Source organism: Dendrobates tinctorius, unplaced genomic scaffold (assembly GCF_039654945.1).
Source record: "Dendrobates tinctorius isolate UK_male_01 unplaced genomic scaffold, ASM3965494v1 ptg000036l, whole genome shotgun sequence".
Lineage (NCBI taxonomy): Eukaryota > Metazoa > Chordata > Amphibia > Anura > Dendrobatidae > Dendrobates > Dendrobates tinctorius.
The window spans coordinates 5,551,596-5,568,566 of record NW_027361704.1 but is presented as its reverse complement, the minus strand read 5'-3'; the positions used below and the strand labels follow the sequence as shown (position 1 = coordinate 5,568,566).

Below are 16,971 nucleotides of genomic sequence, written 5' to 3'. Positions count from 1 at the left end.
TTAGCCATTAAAAAGTATTAACTACTGAGGTCTCTCAATTCTAAATATACTTTTTGAATTGAAGAACTGAAATAAATGAACTTTTTGATGATATTCCACTTTTGTGAGATGCACCTGTATATACTAAAGGGCAATATAAAACATAAGCAAAGTGAATCCTGAGCAAGCAAAATTCATAAATATACCATAACTGTATAGGTAAGTACAAAATGCACAAGTATGATCACCATGCAAGAGATAACTATAATGAGAAAAAAAAATTATATATAGCTCTGGCAAAAATTAAGAGACCACTTTCAAATGTTCAGTTTGTCTGATTTTTTTCTTTATAGGTATATTTTTGAGTAAAATATAAATTGTACTTTTAGTCTATAAACTTCTGACAACATGTCTCGGAATTTCCAAACAATAAATTTTGTATTTTTTTCTGACAAAGAAAAACTGTCAAAATTTAAAAAAAAAACAAAAACAGCACTTTCAGCCTTCAAATAATGCAAAGAAAACAAGTTCATAATAATTTAGAAACAGCAATAGTAATGTTTTAACTCAGGAACAGTTCAGAAATCAATATTTTGTGGAATAACCATGATTTTTAAAAACAGCTTTCATGCCTCTTGGAATGCTTTCCATCAGTCTTTCACACTGCTTCTGGTGCAAAAATTTAAGCAGTTCTTCTTTGTTTGATGGCTTTTGACTATCCATCATCCTCTTGATTACATTCCAGAGGTTTTCAATGGGGTTCAGGTCTGGAGAATGGGCTGCCCATGACAGGGTTTTGATGTAGAGGTCTCTTAATTTTTTCCAGAGCTGTATATAAACACCAAATGGGCTTAGGCTATGTGCACACGTTGCGGATTGCACTGCGGATTTTTCAGCGCGGATTTTGTGAAATCCGCAGGACAAAAGTCATGCGGCTTGTCTGCGGATTAGCCTGCGTTTTTGCCCTGCGGTTTCACACCTCATAATGATAAGGTGTGAAACCGCTGAGGAATCCGCACAAACAATTGACATGCTGCGGATTGTAATCCGCGGCAAAACCGCGCGGAAAAATCCCCAGCATCTGCACAGCGGTTTTTGTTTTTCATAGGCTAACATCGTACTATACACCGCTGCGGAAACCGCTGCGGATCCGCAGCAGAATCCGCAACGTGTGCACATAGCCTTAATAGTACATATTAGGATATGATGATCAAAAGCACAGAATGCTGGTACATACGTGCAAAATACTGGTATAAAAAATTTGGAATGCAGAAGTTTTTAAAATAAATAAATGTTATAAAAAAAACAACATATACAAAAGGAGGCTACCGCAAGTTAAATGTAATGAATAAAGCTTTCATAGGAATTCACATGAGGCTCTGAAATGCATGTTGCTGATACCCGGCTTGTGGAGCTGCTAAGGTAGGAGAAACCTCAATGTGCGATTAACAATTGTTTTTTCCTTGGGGGTGGGAGGCGTACGGTGCCTACTTTGACACCGGTTCATCTTGCTTAGTGCCCGGGGTTCATTTTTTTACCTAATTGGTCAACCAGTGTTACAGTGACCATTAAATGGTGCTAGTACCAATGATCAGGGTGTCGCTCTTTTGACAAACCCCATCATATACTGTATATATAGGTACCATGGTCTCGGTAGTAAATGGTACGAGGAGGATGCTACTCTCTAATTGTAACTTGGATGTTGCATCCATTCCTGAACACATGCACATTGCATTTTATGTTACATGTTGCTTGTATTTAGATTTTTTTTAAATAGTTCAATACAGGCATTAACCAGGGGTGTAATCACAGTTGCAGATTGAGCCCATAAAGTCATAGTGGGCCTGGCAATGCCTTCGCAATTTTAAGATATATGTGTAGCTCGCAGTAGCGTAGCTAATGGGGGGCAGAGGGGGCGGTCACCCTGGGCCCCGCGCTCTGAGGGGCCCACCCAGACCTTTGCTTCTGTAACTATATCGACGTGCACAGTGCGCGCCCATACAGTTAGGGCCCCGTCACACATAGCGACTCACCAGTGATCCCGACAACGATATCAACGTGTCAGGATCGCTGGTGAGTCGCTATGTGATCGCTGGTGAGTTGTCAGACAGCTTCACCAGCGATCAGGACCAGCGACGCGGAGTGCGCGGCGTCGCTGTGTACTTTAGTTACCAGCGCGCTGATGCAGGTAGCTGGTAACTAAGGTACACATCGGGTTTCTAAGGGACGTGCGTCACTTAGAAACCCGATGTGTACCTTAGTTACCAGCTCCCTGCATCAGCGCACTGGTAACTAAGGTACACAGAGGGTTTCTAAGAACAGCACCGTGCTTAGAAACCCTGCGTTTACATTAGTTACCAGCTGATCGCTGGTCTCCCACCTGTCACACGCAGCGATGCGTGCTGGCCAGCGGGAGATCAGTGACCAAAAAAATGTCCAGGGCTTTCCTACAGCGATCAGCATTACCGGCAGGGGAGCCGGTCGCTGATCGCTGTCACACACAGCGATCTCGTTGGTGAGATCGCTGTTACGTCACAAAACTTGTGACTCAGCAGCGATCTTGCTAGCGAGATCGCTATGTGTGACGGGGCCCTTACACTCTGCGGCAGAGCAAGGAGACACAATCTCCATGCACTGCCACACGGCCGTTAAGGGTTCACTGAGCACGAGGAGGACCGGCTGCTAGAAATGGACCCTCCTCACTCCCGCAAGTTCAACTGTTGGCTAGATGCCGATACAGTTGATCGCATTGATGAGAGTGGGAGCTTTACTCTCCATTTCCCATCATTCCCCCTCTCAGCGTCTGACGTAATCAACGCAGACATTGACAGCGGGAGCGATGATGTCATTACCTGGCGCCTGCTTTCCGGAGATGTGCAGGAGCTCAGAGCAGCAAGGGAAGGAGGAGGAGAGGTGAGTATTGTATTTTTTTAATTGAGTGCATTATACCATATAGAGTCTGCCTATGGGGGATGTATTACACTACATTATATAGAGTCTGCCTATGGGGAGTGCATTATACTAAATAGAGTCTGCCTATGGGGAGTGCATTATACCATATAGAACCTGCCTATGGGGAGTCTATTAGGCTATGTAAAATCTGCCTATTGTGAGTGCATTATACTATATGTAGGCCTATGGGGAGCGCATTATACTATATTGAGGATTATCTGCTACATTATGCTATATGACTGCTAAATAAGGGGCTATCATACAGTGTGGGGATTACAGTAGGGGTTATCATACAGTGTTGGAGCCATCAAACTGTTTGGGGTCTACTAAGGAGTTAGTACACTATGTGGGTGAATTTATACTGTTAGGGGGCATTTTATTGTGTATAAGAAAGCATTATACTGTGTATAGGGGAGCTGTACAGGGGAGAGACTCGGGATATTAGTAAATGTAAAGTGAGCACGTATTGTTATAGGGGAACTCAGGTTGCTGTGACTGTCAAAGGGACACACAGAGGGCATTATTACTTTCCAGAGTGCAATATGTGGGCACTGTTTTCTAGGGCACTTTCACAGGTCATTACTATATTCTAGAGGGTTGTTTTACTATCTAGAGCAGGGGTCTCAAACACGTGGACTGCGGGCAAGATGTGGCCCCTGAGACTGCTTCATGCGTTCCACAGTCACCGTAGACCCCTTGGCGATCCCTGCCCGGTCCAGGGGGCCGCCGACGGCAGGGTTTAATTTCAGCTGAATGTGTGTCCTTAGACAAACCATTGTGCCGTTCTTCACATACACATAAAAAAGGAAAAAAAGAAAGATTTTTCTCATCTGTCATCTGTTCCCTCCTCATCCTTACTCTACATGTGGCCAAGCCTGCAGGCACTTTATTTCAGTTGAATGTGTGACCTTGGACGCATATTCAATTGAAATGTATTGCTGAGCAGAAACTCTCTACACAGAAACACCTGTGCCAGCCGCCGGCTAAGCAGAGACCAGCAGCTGATATAGGTGTGCCGACACAGCAGAGTATGATATCACTGTCATGCACCCTCATTCAGATGGCAGCTGCTGGTCTCTGATTGTGTTATGTGTATGTGAAGAACAGCACAATAGGGGACATATCTAAATAGATAGACATAGATATGGGGACATGACTACAATATGAGAACCTGGATGGGGCTATAACTACAATATGGGCACCTGGATGGGGACGTATCTATAATATGGGGACCTGGAAGGAGACATAACTACAATATGAGAACCTGGATAGGGACATATCTAAATATAGGGACCTATATGGGGACATATCTACAATATTGTAACATAGCTACAATATGAGGACCTGGATGGGGACATAACTACAATATGGAGACCTGGATATGGGGACATGACCACCATGACTACATTATGAGGACCTGGATAGGGACATAGCTACTATATGGGGACATACCTTCAGTATAAGGACTTGGATGGGGACATAACTAAAATATGGTGACCTGGATATGGGGACATGACTACCATGACTACAATATGAGGACCTGGATAGGGACATATCTACAATATGGTAACATGGCTTCAATATGAGGACCTGGATGGGGACATAGCTACAAGATGGGGACCTGGATATGGGGACATGACTACAAGAAGAGATCCTGGATGGGGCTATAACTACAATATGGGCACCTGGATGGGGACATATCTTGAATATGGGGACCCGGATGGGGACATAACTGCAATATGAGGACCTGGATATGAGGACATGACTATAATATGAGTGGTAATATCAATGTTGGTCTTTGTATAGAGATTATTTTCAGCAACAGTGCAGTCATCTGCTGAGGTTCTCCTACATTCACTATTAGGGTACGTGCACACGCTGCGGAATCCGCTGCGGATTAATCAGCACGGATTTTGCAAAAACCGCAGATAATCCGCAGGTCAAAAGACCTGCGGATTATCTGCGGTTTTGCCTGCGGTTTGGTCCTGCGGATTCACTTTCTCCACAATGGTGGAGATAGGAACCCGCAGCGGTTTCCGCAGAAAGAATTGACATGCAATTCTTTCTGCGGATTCAAAACCGCAGCAAATCCGCGCTGATTTTTCCGCAGCGTCGGCACAGCGGTTTTTTTCCCCATTCATTTGAATGGTACTGTACACCGCAGCTAAAGCTGCTGCGGGTCTGCAGCGGCCAAAACCGCTGCGGAAACGCAGCGGAATCCGCAGCGTGTGCACGTACCCTTAGGGTGCGCCACCGAGTTGTAATATAGGTTACCTGGCTAGGGGCCTACTCAGAAGTTTCACCCCCCAAACCAAAACTCTAGCTATGCCTCTGGTTTCTCACCATTTCCCCCAATGCCAGCTATAGAGGAGGGAAAGGACACTTTTTGCTGAGGGATTGGCGAAAAGAAGCATTTATTTTTTTTTTTTTAAATGTGTTTGACGAAAGGGCCAGAATGGGGACATTATTACAGGAAGGGTCCAGGATGGGAGATATTATTAAATAAACAGCCTAGGTCAAGGGACATTATTACATAAAGGGGCCATGATGGGGAACATTAATAAAGCAAAGGACCAAAATACAGTACAGGGCTAGGATGGGGGACATTATTACTGGAAGGGTTCAATACAAAAGACATTATTAGAGGAGGGTGGACATTATTGCAGTATAGACGCCAGGATATGGGGACATTATTAAAGGATAGATGCAAGGTTGGGGAACATTATCACAGGTTGGTTGGCAGAACAGAGGACATTATTATAGTATGGGGCCAGAATGGGGGACATTAATATAAGATGGGGCCCATAATGGGAGACTTTATTATAGGATGGTGAACAGAACATATGACATTATTACATGACGGGAAGGAGGCAAGACATTAACAGGATAGGGACTATTATTACAGTACAGATGAAATTACTGCAGGAGGGGTATCATTATTACAGAATGGGAACATTATTACAGGGACCCATACATCTGACAAACATGCTGGGGAGGGCCTGGTTCAAATTTTTCACAGAGCCAATAGGACTCTAGTAACGTTTCTGAAAATAACTGTACTTGCTCACTCAGTGACCTGATACTCCATCTTCATCGTCACCTCACTAATATGGATCTGAGCGTTAATTGCATGGGGGATAATAGGATTCCTTAATATAGCCTATCCTGCAGTATACAAGCAAAAATAAAAAAAATCGATTGAGTGATTAATTGAATATTTGCCTTCAAATAGAATACAATAAAAACTGCTCAAGAAAATAATTTAAATTATACATCTATATATTAAACCTACAAAAATAAATTTAAAAATAAAATGTGTACTCACTGAAAGAATGTCCTCAGCATCTGGAATATGCCTACAAGAAAGTTGACGAACACAGAGTTACATACTCAGCTTAGGTCACTGTTCCAAGTTAGGGTATGTGCACATGTTGCGGATTCTGCAGCGGATTTGGCCCTGTGGATCCACAGCAGAACTGCAAGTGATGTACAGTACCAGTATAGTATATTGAAATAAAAAAACGCAGTGCACATGCTGCGGATTTTTCCTCGTAGATTTGCTGTGGATTAGAAACTGCAGCATGTCACTTCTTTTGTGCAGTTCTGCAGCGTTTTGAGACCTGCTCTATTATAGGGATCGGCAGGTCTCAAAACGCAGGGGAAATCTGCACAAAATCTGCAGTAAATCCACACTAAATCCGCAGATAAAACGCAGGAAATTTCCACACGGAAATTTCCAACGCGGAAAATTCCACAGCAGATTCTGCAACGTGTGCACAAACCCTTACTGGGTCAATTTAACTACTTGTGTACTGCCAGACATCTTAAAATGTTGGGCACATCCACATATGACTTTGCAACAATGTTCTCCTCATATAGAAAACAGAGATGGTTTATCACCATCTCTGCCTTATTAATTGCTGGATCGACAGGGCTAAACAATTGTTGTGTATCCAGCATAGGAAGCACTAACATCTCCTCCTACTGTCCTAATCATAAATTAATCTCTAGGTGCCAGGAGGAAGCAGGAAAAATCATACTAGAATAAACAACTAATAGTACATTTTGATCGAGTTTAAAAAAAAAAAAAAAAACCAGATACAGACCTAGAAATAAATCATCCAAACTTGTCATAATGGAAAACAACCAAGAAAATATGTAACATAAATAAATATAATTTTACTGATTAGAATACACAAAATAGAAAGAAAAATATAAAAACACTCTATAAAACCTGAAATAATAGACAGTGGGATCAGCGGTAAATCACATTATGGCAAAAAAAAAATATAATAAATAGCAAAACATCTACTCCATCAAGAAATAGAGGAGGGGGAAGGGGATGGAATTAAAAACAACTGCACAAGGTAATAAATATACTCAGGGAACTTAGGCCATGATTGTCTGGAAAGAACTGTGAACACATTAATTCATTAGAATAATCCACAAAAAGTAACCAAATAATGCATTATAAGTAGCAATAAATAACCTCAAGAAACTCCTCAATTATATTAACCCCTTCACAACATATGGCATCAATGTCCGTCATATGGTGTGTCCCTCCCATCATATGTTGTGTCCCTCCCTTTGATGTAGACTAACATGCTGAGCCTGCATCTTTCCTGACACAAGACACATGATTTAATCAGCCATCATGTGCTTTTAACAGCCGCGGGTGGAGCAGTGCTCCATCCATGACTGTTAACATGTTAAATCCTGCAGTCAATCTCTAAAAGCGGGATTTAAAGGGGTATTCCCATCTATACATAGAATTGCTTCAATACTGCTATGTATAGCAGGAATCACAATCTCTTATGAACTGGCATAGGGGTCATCAGCAGACCACTGGCTGTCATGACAGCCCATTGGCACACCGTTATCACTCGAATGACGCCCTGATGGAGTGAAACACTCTCAGCCCACACGTGTTAATCCAAGTAATTAGTAATATAGTATACTGTAGTTCTTTTGATTTGTTATGTCTCTTTCCTCATGTACAGGCATTGCAGGACGTTAGATATCCATAGTTATGACCACTGAGTTAATTAGCTAGTTGCTAATAGTCATAAGCATGGATACCTAAGGTCCTGCAATGCCTGTAGATGGGGAAAGAGACATAGCAAATCAGAAAAACTATGCTACGTTTCTAGTTTGAGGCATTTGCTAATATTATTATTATTATTATACCTACTACATATTGGGATAGGATCTTGGAAATGGGACTACCCCTTTAACACATGCGGGCCAAGAGCGCATCATTCCTTTTGTCCATCAAATTTCCATTCAAGTAATCACGGTGTAGTAATTGGTTGCTGATGACCCCTGTGCCAGTTCATAAGAGATTGTGATTCCAGCTATACATCGCAGTACTGAAGCACTGTTATGTATAGCACAAGCGATCAGAAGATTGCAGCTTTAAATCCCTTAAGGGGACTATTAAATACAGTGAAAAGTTAAATAAATGTTTTTAAAAATATGAAAAAATATAAAACTCAAAGTTCAAATCACCCTCCTTTTGCCCCATTGAAAATAAAACAATAAAGAATTTTAAAAAATTGCTTTCACTGCATTCAGAAATGTCCGATTTATCAAAACACAAGATAAATTAACTCAATCAGTAAACAGCGTAAATAAAAAAAATTAAAACTGCCAGAATTACGTTTTTTATCAACCACACAATTGCAATAAAATGCTATAATAGGTGTAGTACAGCGGTGTCCTCGCTGTGCATTGACCCGGCAAAAGTTCAAAATAAAGTCTTGTTTAATGTACAGCATGCTCACAAACAGAAAAGTAAAACATCCTCCGGTTCACAGCCGGGAAACAAAGATAGTCCATGACCAGTTGCTGTGGACGACTGCACCGCAGTATACTGAAGGTGTGTGTGCTGTACTGTGAACCAGGGACCACCACCAGACCACCATCAGGTATTACTCATGTATGCTACTAAATCTATCCGCATCTTTATTTGCATTGTGATATGTTATACACCTCACATGGGCTTCATATCTTCTCCAAATGGCTACTCTTCTACTTATATTTGGAGATTGACTAACATGCTCGTATGATGATCATTTTTGCATTACTGAAGTGTTCTATGTGACATGTATGGGTTTATAGAGTAGCAGCATTAATTGTTTTGATTGGCCTGCATGCAGAACATGTTGGGCATATATTTGTCATGATCCAGGATGGGGTTTTGCTTTGGTCCGTCCTGGTCAGACAGGGAGTTAATTGTTTCTGCCTCTCTCTGGCAGAGGGTGGCTATTTAATGCTCACTGGACCTAGGTCCGGTGTCAGTTATACTCCTGCCCTCGGCTGAGTTAGTTGACCTCTTGTGTACGTGTGCCTTGTGCCTGATAACTTGTTGCTTGTTTGGTTTTGATCCGGTTCTGTCCCTGATATGAGTTCTGCCTGTCCCTCTTGTACCGCACCGCCCTCTCGTGTATGACTCTCTGCTTGTGACTTGACTATCCTCTGCTCGACCCTTTGGTACCGCAACGCCCTCTCGTGTATGACCTCTGCTTGTCTGACCTGCGTTTTCCTCTCCTCTACTACAGTATTCCTGCAGTAAGTACATTATATCATCTGCAGTAGTAGGACGCTAAGCCCCGCCCCCTGCAGTCACATGATCGTAGGTCCTGGTACTCCTTACTATTTTCTGTGCCTCAGGTCCTGTCTGCTTAAACCTTCACTACCGTATTGGGCCCCGTGCTCTCCCGCAGTGTGGGTAAGTCACCCTGCTCAGCCGTGGCAGTTGCCGACGCTGACAGGATCCTGACATTATAATTGACCGTTATTTTTTTTCTCTGCTCCCCTTCTCCTGTGTGTGTGATGGATCCTATGCACGCTCTTTCTGAGCAGGTAAAGCACCTGACTCAGATTTCTCAGACTCCTGGGGGAACAAGTAGCCCTGGCTCAGTCTCAGCAGCTGATCGCTGACACTGTGCAGGGGGTTTTATCATCAGGGGCTCGGGAGGTTACAGTAATTTCCCCTAAATCTCCGGTTAAGTTACCGGATACTTTTTCTGGAGATAGAAGGGAATTCAAAGTGTTCAAGGAGGGCTGTAAGCTTTTTTTTTTTCATTGAGACCACACTCTTCGGGGGATGAAAGTCAGAGAGTAGGGGCTCATTATGTCTCTGTTAAGGGGAGCTTCCCAGGCTTGGGCTTTCTCCCTTCCTACCACTGCCCCTGAGTGTATGACTGTGGATGCATTTTTTGAGGCCTTGGGGCATATTTATGATGAGCCTGAACGGATGCGTATGGCTGAGGACAGGGTGATGAGTGTGTGTCAGGGGAAGCAGTCAGCCGAGTGGTTCTGCTCAGAGTTCAGACGCTGGGCTGCTGAAGTCTGCTGGAATGATGCCGCCCTCCAGGGTTTGTTCCGTAGCGGCCTGTCTGAACATCTGAAAGATGCCTTGGCTCTCCACCCTCCGCCTGATTCCCTGGAGGAGGCTATGACACAAGCCGTCCGAATGGATCGCAGGCTACGGGCCAGGGGAGTGATGCAGGTTGAAACCCCATATTATTTTCTCAAGGAAGGGGAGCCAGTCTTACATTGGAAACCATGGAGATGGGAACCATCGACTTCAAGGAGAAAGGAAAGAGAAAACGGCGCTTGGGAAAGTGCTGTTTTTTCTGTGGGGATTCCGGACATTGGAAAAAGAAGTGCCCTTCTTGTCCACCAACCTGCAAGCGACTGAGCCCGGGTGATTGTCGTGGAGGTCACCCAGGCTCTCAGGTACCCTTTTCTCCATTTTCTAAAATGTTGTTACAAATGGAACTTTGTTGTGGGAGTGTCTTCACACCCACTTCTGCTTTCGTGGATTGTGGATCGCCGTTGAACTTTATTGACTTTGACTTGGTGTCCAGGTGTAAGTTAGGGACAGTTAGGTTGGAGACTCCTATTCACGTTGTTGCCATTGACAAAACACCACTGGCTAAGAATGATGTCATGTTGTGAGTTCGTTTTCCCCTTCACCGTCGATGTCTGATGAACTCCCTCTTCTGGTGAAGGAAGGTAGTGAGGCTGATTACCAAACACCTGATCTGGTAGATGATGACTGGGTAACTGGAAATTCTGACTGGATATAAGGCAGCCGACGCCCTTCTGAGTCACTGGTGATTTCTCTGCTGGATTCTTGGAGACCAGTCTGATTCCTGCTTCCCAAAGATAAGTTTTTGCTCTGCTATTGAACTTATTCGTTTTGTTTACCTTGTTTTTTGGAGTTCAGCCATCCCCGGTCAGGGGTGTGCTGAGTTCCATTTTTGTCTCTGATCAGTTTGTCTCTTTGCTCTGTCTTCAGAATTTACCTGAGTGCTGATATAGTCTTTTTGAAGTCCTAGCGACTTCAGGGCCTGTTTTTCCTATCATATGGTTGGGACATTTTTGGTAGGGTTTTTTACGGATTGCAGACAGCAGCTTTTCTATCCTGTCCTTTTTAGTTAGCTTGGGCCCCATCATTTGCTCAACCTATCTTTCCATCTGTGTTAGTGTTTTCATCTTGCTTCACCGTCATTATATGTTGGGGGCTGCCTATTGCTTTGGGGTCTGCTCTGGGGCAGTTTAGATTTCCCCTTTCTTTCTTTAGGCCTATTTAGCTCTCCGGCTGTGTTCGAGGGGTCTAGGGCATCGTAGGAACCCCCCACGGCTACTGTTAGTTGTTGTGGATAGGATCAGGGGTCTGCAATCCGATAGCTACCAACCTCTCCGGTTTTCTGGACTTAGCTTGCATTTTTGTTTTTTCCTCCTTCGGTGACTCATTCATAACAATGTCATATTTCGTACAGAAGAGTTTCTCCTTAAAGTGAGTTCCTTGCACCAGGAACATATTTCATGTTTTGTTATGGACAACCTGCCTGCGGGACTGGTGTTGGGGTTCCCCTGGTTACAATTACATAATCCTGTGATTAATTGGGAATCTCGGGACATTGTTAAAAGGGGTTCCTATTGTTCTGAAAAATGTCTTGTTACTGTGTCTGTGTCGTCCGTGGGTCTGGAAGGTATTCCGGAGTATCTTAAAAGACTATATGGACATTTTCTCCAAAAAAGAAGCTGAGGTTTTACCACCACACCGCCCATTTGATTGTGCCATTGACCTGGTTCCAGGTGCTAAATTGCCCAAGGCCCGCTTGTATAACCTTTCAGGTCCAGAATGGGCTGCGATGAAGGAATACATTTCCGAGAGTCTCCGTAAGGGACACATTCGTCCTTCTGTTTCTCCCGTGGTGGTGGGGTTCTTTTTCGTAAAGTAAAAAGACGGTGGTTTACGCCCATGCCTCGATTTTCGTGAGTTAAATAAGATAACTGTGAGAAATACGTATCCCCTCCCACTTATTCCTGATTTATACAACCAGTTGTCCGGAGCTAAGTGGTTTTCGAAATTAGATCTACGGGGAGCGTATAACCTTAACCGAGTCCAGGAAGGAGATGAGTGGAAAACTGCTTTTCTCACTACTGAAGGGTTGTTTGAAAATTTGGTCATGCCTTTCGGTCTGACCAATGCTCCAGCGGACTTCCAAAATTTCATAAATCACGTGTTCTCTGATTTTATTGGACATTTTATGGTGGTGTATTTGAATGACATATTGATCTACTCTCCTGATAAACAGGCTCACATTGGTCATATTCGGGCAGTTCTCCAAAGGCTTCGGGAGAACTGTCTCTTTGCTAAACTAGAGAAATGTTTATTTTTGTTCAGGAACTGTCTTTTCTGGGGTTCATTGTGTCTGCTGAAGGGTATTGCATGGATCCTAATAAGGTGCAGGCCATTGTCGAGTGGGTTCAGCCTTGTGATTTGAAGGCTCTGCAGCGTTTCCTAGGATTTGCCTATTATTATCGCAAATTTATAAGGGGGTTCTCACAGGTGGTTAAACCCCTCACAGACATGACTCAAAAGGGGGCCGATATCAAGAATTGGTCAGCCACAGCGATAGCGGCGTTTCAGTTTTTAAAAAAATGTTTCATGTCTGCTCCGGTTCTTATTCAACTGGACCCACCTGGACGCCTCAGAGGTGGGGTTGGGGGCGGTATTGTCCCAGGAACCCGCCACTTTGACCAATTTGAGACCTTGCGCCTGCGGAGAGAAACTATGATGTTGGGAATTGAGAACTTCTGGCCGTAAAGTTGGCCTTTGAAGAATAGAGACATGTTTTGGAGGGGGCTGTCCATCCTATAACAGTAATTACAGACCACAAAAACCTAGCTTACATTGAGTCAGCTAAAAGGTTGACTCCCACACAAGCTAGATGGTCACTTTTTTCCCGATTCAACTTCTCAATCACTTTTCGGCCAGGATCCAAAAATGTCAGAGCTGATGCCTTGTCACGCAGTCTAGATCTGGTGTGTCCCCCGAACCTCCATCCTCCATATTTCGGCCTGGGGTGGTGGTGGCAGGTGTTTCTAATATGTTGGAACGGGGGATTCAGGAAGCCCAGTCTCTTGCACCTCTGGCTAAGCCGGTGGATAAACGTTTCGTGCCAGCTCAGTTTCATCTCAAGGTCCTCCGGGAGTTCCATGACTCAGTTCTGGGTGGACATCCAGGGATCTCGGCTACCCGGAAGGCCATTGCTGGAGTATTCTGGTGGTCTTCTTTAGCCTCTGATGTTGGGGAATATGTGTCTGCATGTGATGTTTGTACCCGTGCAAAAAACCCCCATAACTGGCCGGCCAGGGAATTGGTACCACTGCCAATTCCTGAAAGACCATGGACTCATTTGTCCATGGATTTCATCACCAACCTTCCCCCCTCCAAGAGTAATACCGTTGTTTGGGTTGTGGTGGACAGGTTTAGTAAGCAGGCACATTTTGTACCTTTGGCAGCTCTACCTAATGCGGAAACATTGTCGAGATTGTTTGTTGAGCATGTGGTGCGGTTGCATGGGGTACCCTTGAATGTGGTGTTTGATAAAGGAGTGCAATTTGTTTCCAGATTTTGGAGGGCTTTTTGTAAGAGGTTGGGTATTGGTCTGTCCTTTTCAACCGCTTGTCATCCAGAGACTAATGGGCAGACTGAGCGGACCAATCAGTCTCTGGAGCAAATTCTACGTTGCTTGACCTCAGCCCGACAGGATGATTGGTGTTCTGTGTTACTGTTGGCCGAGTTTGCGTTTAACAACCGCATTAACCAGTCTACGGGTACATCTCCTTTTTTCTGCAACTATGGGTTTCATCCTCATTTTGGAGAATTTTCCCATTTGAACTCTGGGTGTCCTGGGACGGATGAGACTGTCCAGCGGTTGGGGGAGGTATGGCGGGAGGTCCAGAGTAACATTACGAAGGCCCAGGATAAATTTAAATTTTTTGCAGACAAAAAACGATCCGCGGGACCGGTGTTTCAGATTGGGGATAAGGTATGGTTATCTACCAAGAATATAAGGCTCAAGGTCCCCTCTGCGAAGCTTGGACCTAAGTTTATAGGTCCCTTTGAAATTACTGAAGCGGTTAACCTGGTGGCTTTTCGGTTGTGTCTCCCGCCATCTCTACGGATCCCCAATGTTTTCCATAGGGCCCTTTTGAAACCTGTGAGGTCCGGTGGGGAGGGATTATCAGCTTCCCCGCCACCGGTTTTGGTAGACGGGCAGTCTGAGTACGAGGTGGAACGAATTGTCGACTCTAGGTTTGTCCGTCGTGCCCTTCAATATCTGGTACATTGGAAAGGCTACCGTCCTGAAGAACGGTCGTGGGTTCCTGCTCGATCAGTTCATGCGGATCGGCTGGTCCGGGCCTTTCACGCCAAGTATCCTGAGAGACCTGGGGGTCCAGTGGCCCCCCATTGAGAGGAGGGTACTGTCATGATCCAGGACGGGGTTTCGCTTTGGCCCATCCTGGTCAGACAGGGGGTTAATTGTTTCTGCCTCTCCCTGGCAGAGGGTGGCTATTTAATGCTCACTGGACCTAGGTTTCAGTTATACTCCTGCCCTCGGCTGAGTTAGTTGACCTCTTGTGTACGTGTGCCTTGTGCCTGATAACTTGTTGCTTGCTTGGTTTTGATCTGGCTCTGTCCTTGTTACGAGTTCTGCCTGTCCCTCTTGTACCGCACCGCCCTCTCGTGTATGACGCTCTGCTTGTGACTTGACTATTCTCTGCTCGTCCCTTTGGTACCACACCGCCCTCTCGTGTATGACCTCTGCTTGTCTGACCTGCGTTTTCCTCTCTTCTACTAGAGTATTCCTGCAGTAGGTACATTACATCATCTGCAGTAGTAGGACGCTAAGCCCCGCCCCCTGCAGTCACATGATCGTAGGTCCTGGTACTCCTTACTATTTTCCATGCCTCAGGTCCTGTCTGCTTAAACCTTCACTACCGCATTGGGCCCATATTGTTTTCTACATATTACAACATATGTGCCCCTCATGTCCTTTTTCATGACCATCATTTTCATGGATTTTGTTTGATTGATCATTTATCATTTGTTTTAAACACACATATTTCCATGCTACTTCATTATATTTGAGTTTACCCACCTTGGGCACAGTATTTTTCTGCTCCTACAATCCTACTTGCCTCTTTTTATACCCTTTTTGTGGTCCCTGATTCGTTTACATCATACAGCTCTGGCAAAAATTAAGAGACCACCACATCAAAACCCTGTCATGGGCAGCACATTCTCCAGACCTGAACCCCATTAAAAACCTCTGAAATGTAATCAAGAGGAAGATGGATAGTCAAAAGCCATCAAACAAAGAAGAACTGCTTACATTTTTGCACCAGAAGCAGTGTGAAAGACTGGTGGAAAGCATTCCAAGACGCATGAAAGCTGTGATTAGAAATCATGGTTATTCCACAAAATATTGATTTCTAAACTCTTCCTGAGTTAAAACATTAGTATTTTTGTTTCTAAATGATTATGAACTTGTTTTCCTTGCATTATTTGAAGTATGAAAGCACTGTTTTTTATTTAATTTAGACCATTTCTCCTTTTCAGAAAAAAAAACCTCAAAATGTATTGCTTGGAAATTCGGAGACATGTCAGAAGTTTGTAGACTAAAAGAACAATTTACATTTTACTCAAAAATATACCTATAAAGAGAAAAATTAGACAAACTGAACATTTGGAAGTGGTCTCTTAATTTTTGCCAGAGCTGTATGTTATACATAAGTGTCATTCACTTTAAATTATTTATTTTATTTTCCTATGTAATTGTGCGGTCATTCCTGCACACTGTATCAAATTTTTGCTATTCACCTCTAATAAAAGCATTTTATACTATACTAGCTGAAGAGCCCGACGCTGCCCGGGCATAGTAACTAACTACGGTTAGTTATAACAAATTATAATGATGTCCATGTCCAGTATTTTTTTGGTTTTCGTATGCCGAAGGTGCCAGGCCTTTGGGCTCCCGCTGGGCCCTGTATTGCCTCACACAGGTTGAGCTCTGCAAAGCCTTGTGCTCTGCCTGCTTGCAAGACCACAACTAACACCCAACTGTCTGCTGCAGGGGTTTTTACAAACAAACATGTGGCCTTAAGGTACTGTCACACTTAGCAATGTACCAGCGATCCCGACCAGCGATATGACGCTGTCAGGATCGCTGGTACATCGCTAAGTGGTCGCTAGTGAGCTGCCACACAGGCAGATCTCACCAGCGACATAGCAGGGGTCGGGGATCGCTACTTACCTGTCACACCAGGCGATCCTGCGTCCTCCCGCCCGCGTCCACGCTCGTCTCTCCACAGGAAGCGCCGCAGGAAGCTGACGACGAGAAACAGTCCTGAACGTTCTCGCGCGATCAGCGATAACCAGCGGGGGAGCGGGTTGTAGGTAAGTATCAGACACAGCGATATCGCTAGCAATATCGCTATAACGTCACAAGTTATAGCGATATTGCTAGCGATATCTCTTAGTGTGACAGGCCCTTTAGGTTACATGGAAAACCTGGGCAGGGGAAGGAAATGGACCACCCCACTACCATACTGTAGTCCATTTCAAAAATGCAAGCCCATGGCCATTTTTTTTAAATCCGCCTTGGACAAATAGCCTGCCGAAGATCAATACTTACTCCTATTCTGTCTTGCAATCACAGCTATGCCTGTGAC

General features: G+C 44.2%; 1 protein-coding gene across 1 annotated transcript in view; it reads right to left on the bottom strand.

Annotated features, from left to right (window-relative positions):
* The window catches only part of LCP2 (lymphocyte cytosolic protein 2), a 1,189,974-nt gene that overhangs the window by 318,661 nt on the left and 854,342 nt on the right, over window positions 1-16,971 (bottom strand). Inside the window, exon 14 of the mRNA XM_073573677.1 lies at window positions 6,257-6,287. Within this exon, the coding sequence (XP_073429778.1) occupies window positions 6,257-6,287 (31 nt within the window). The remainder of the gene's footprint in view (window positions 1-6,256; window positions 6,288-16,971) is intronic.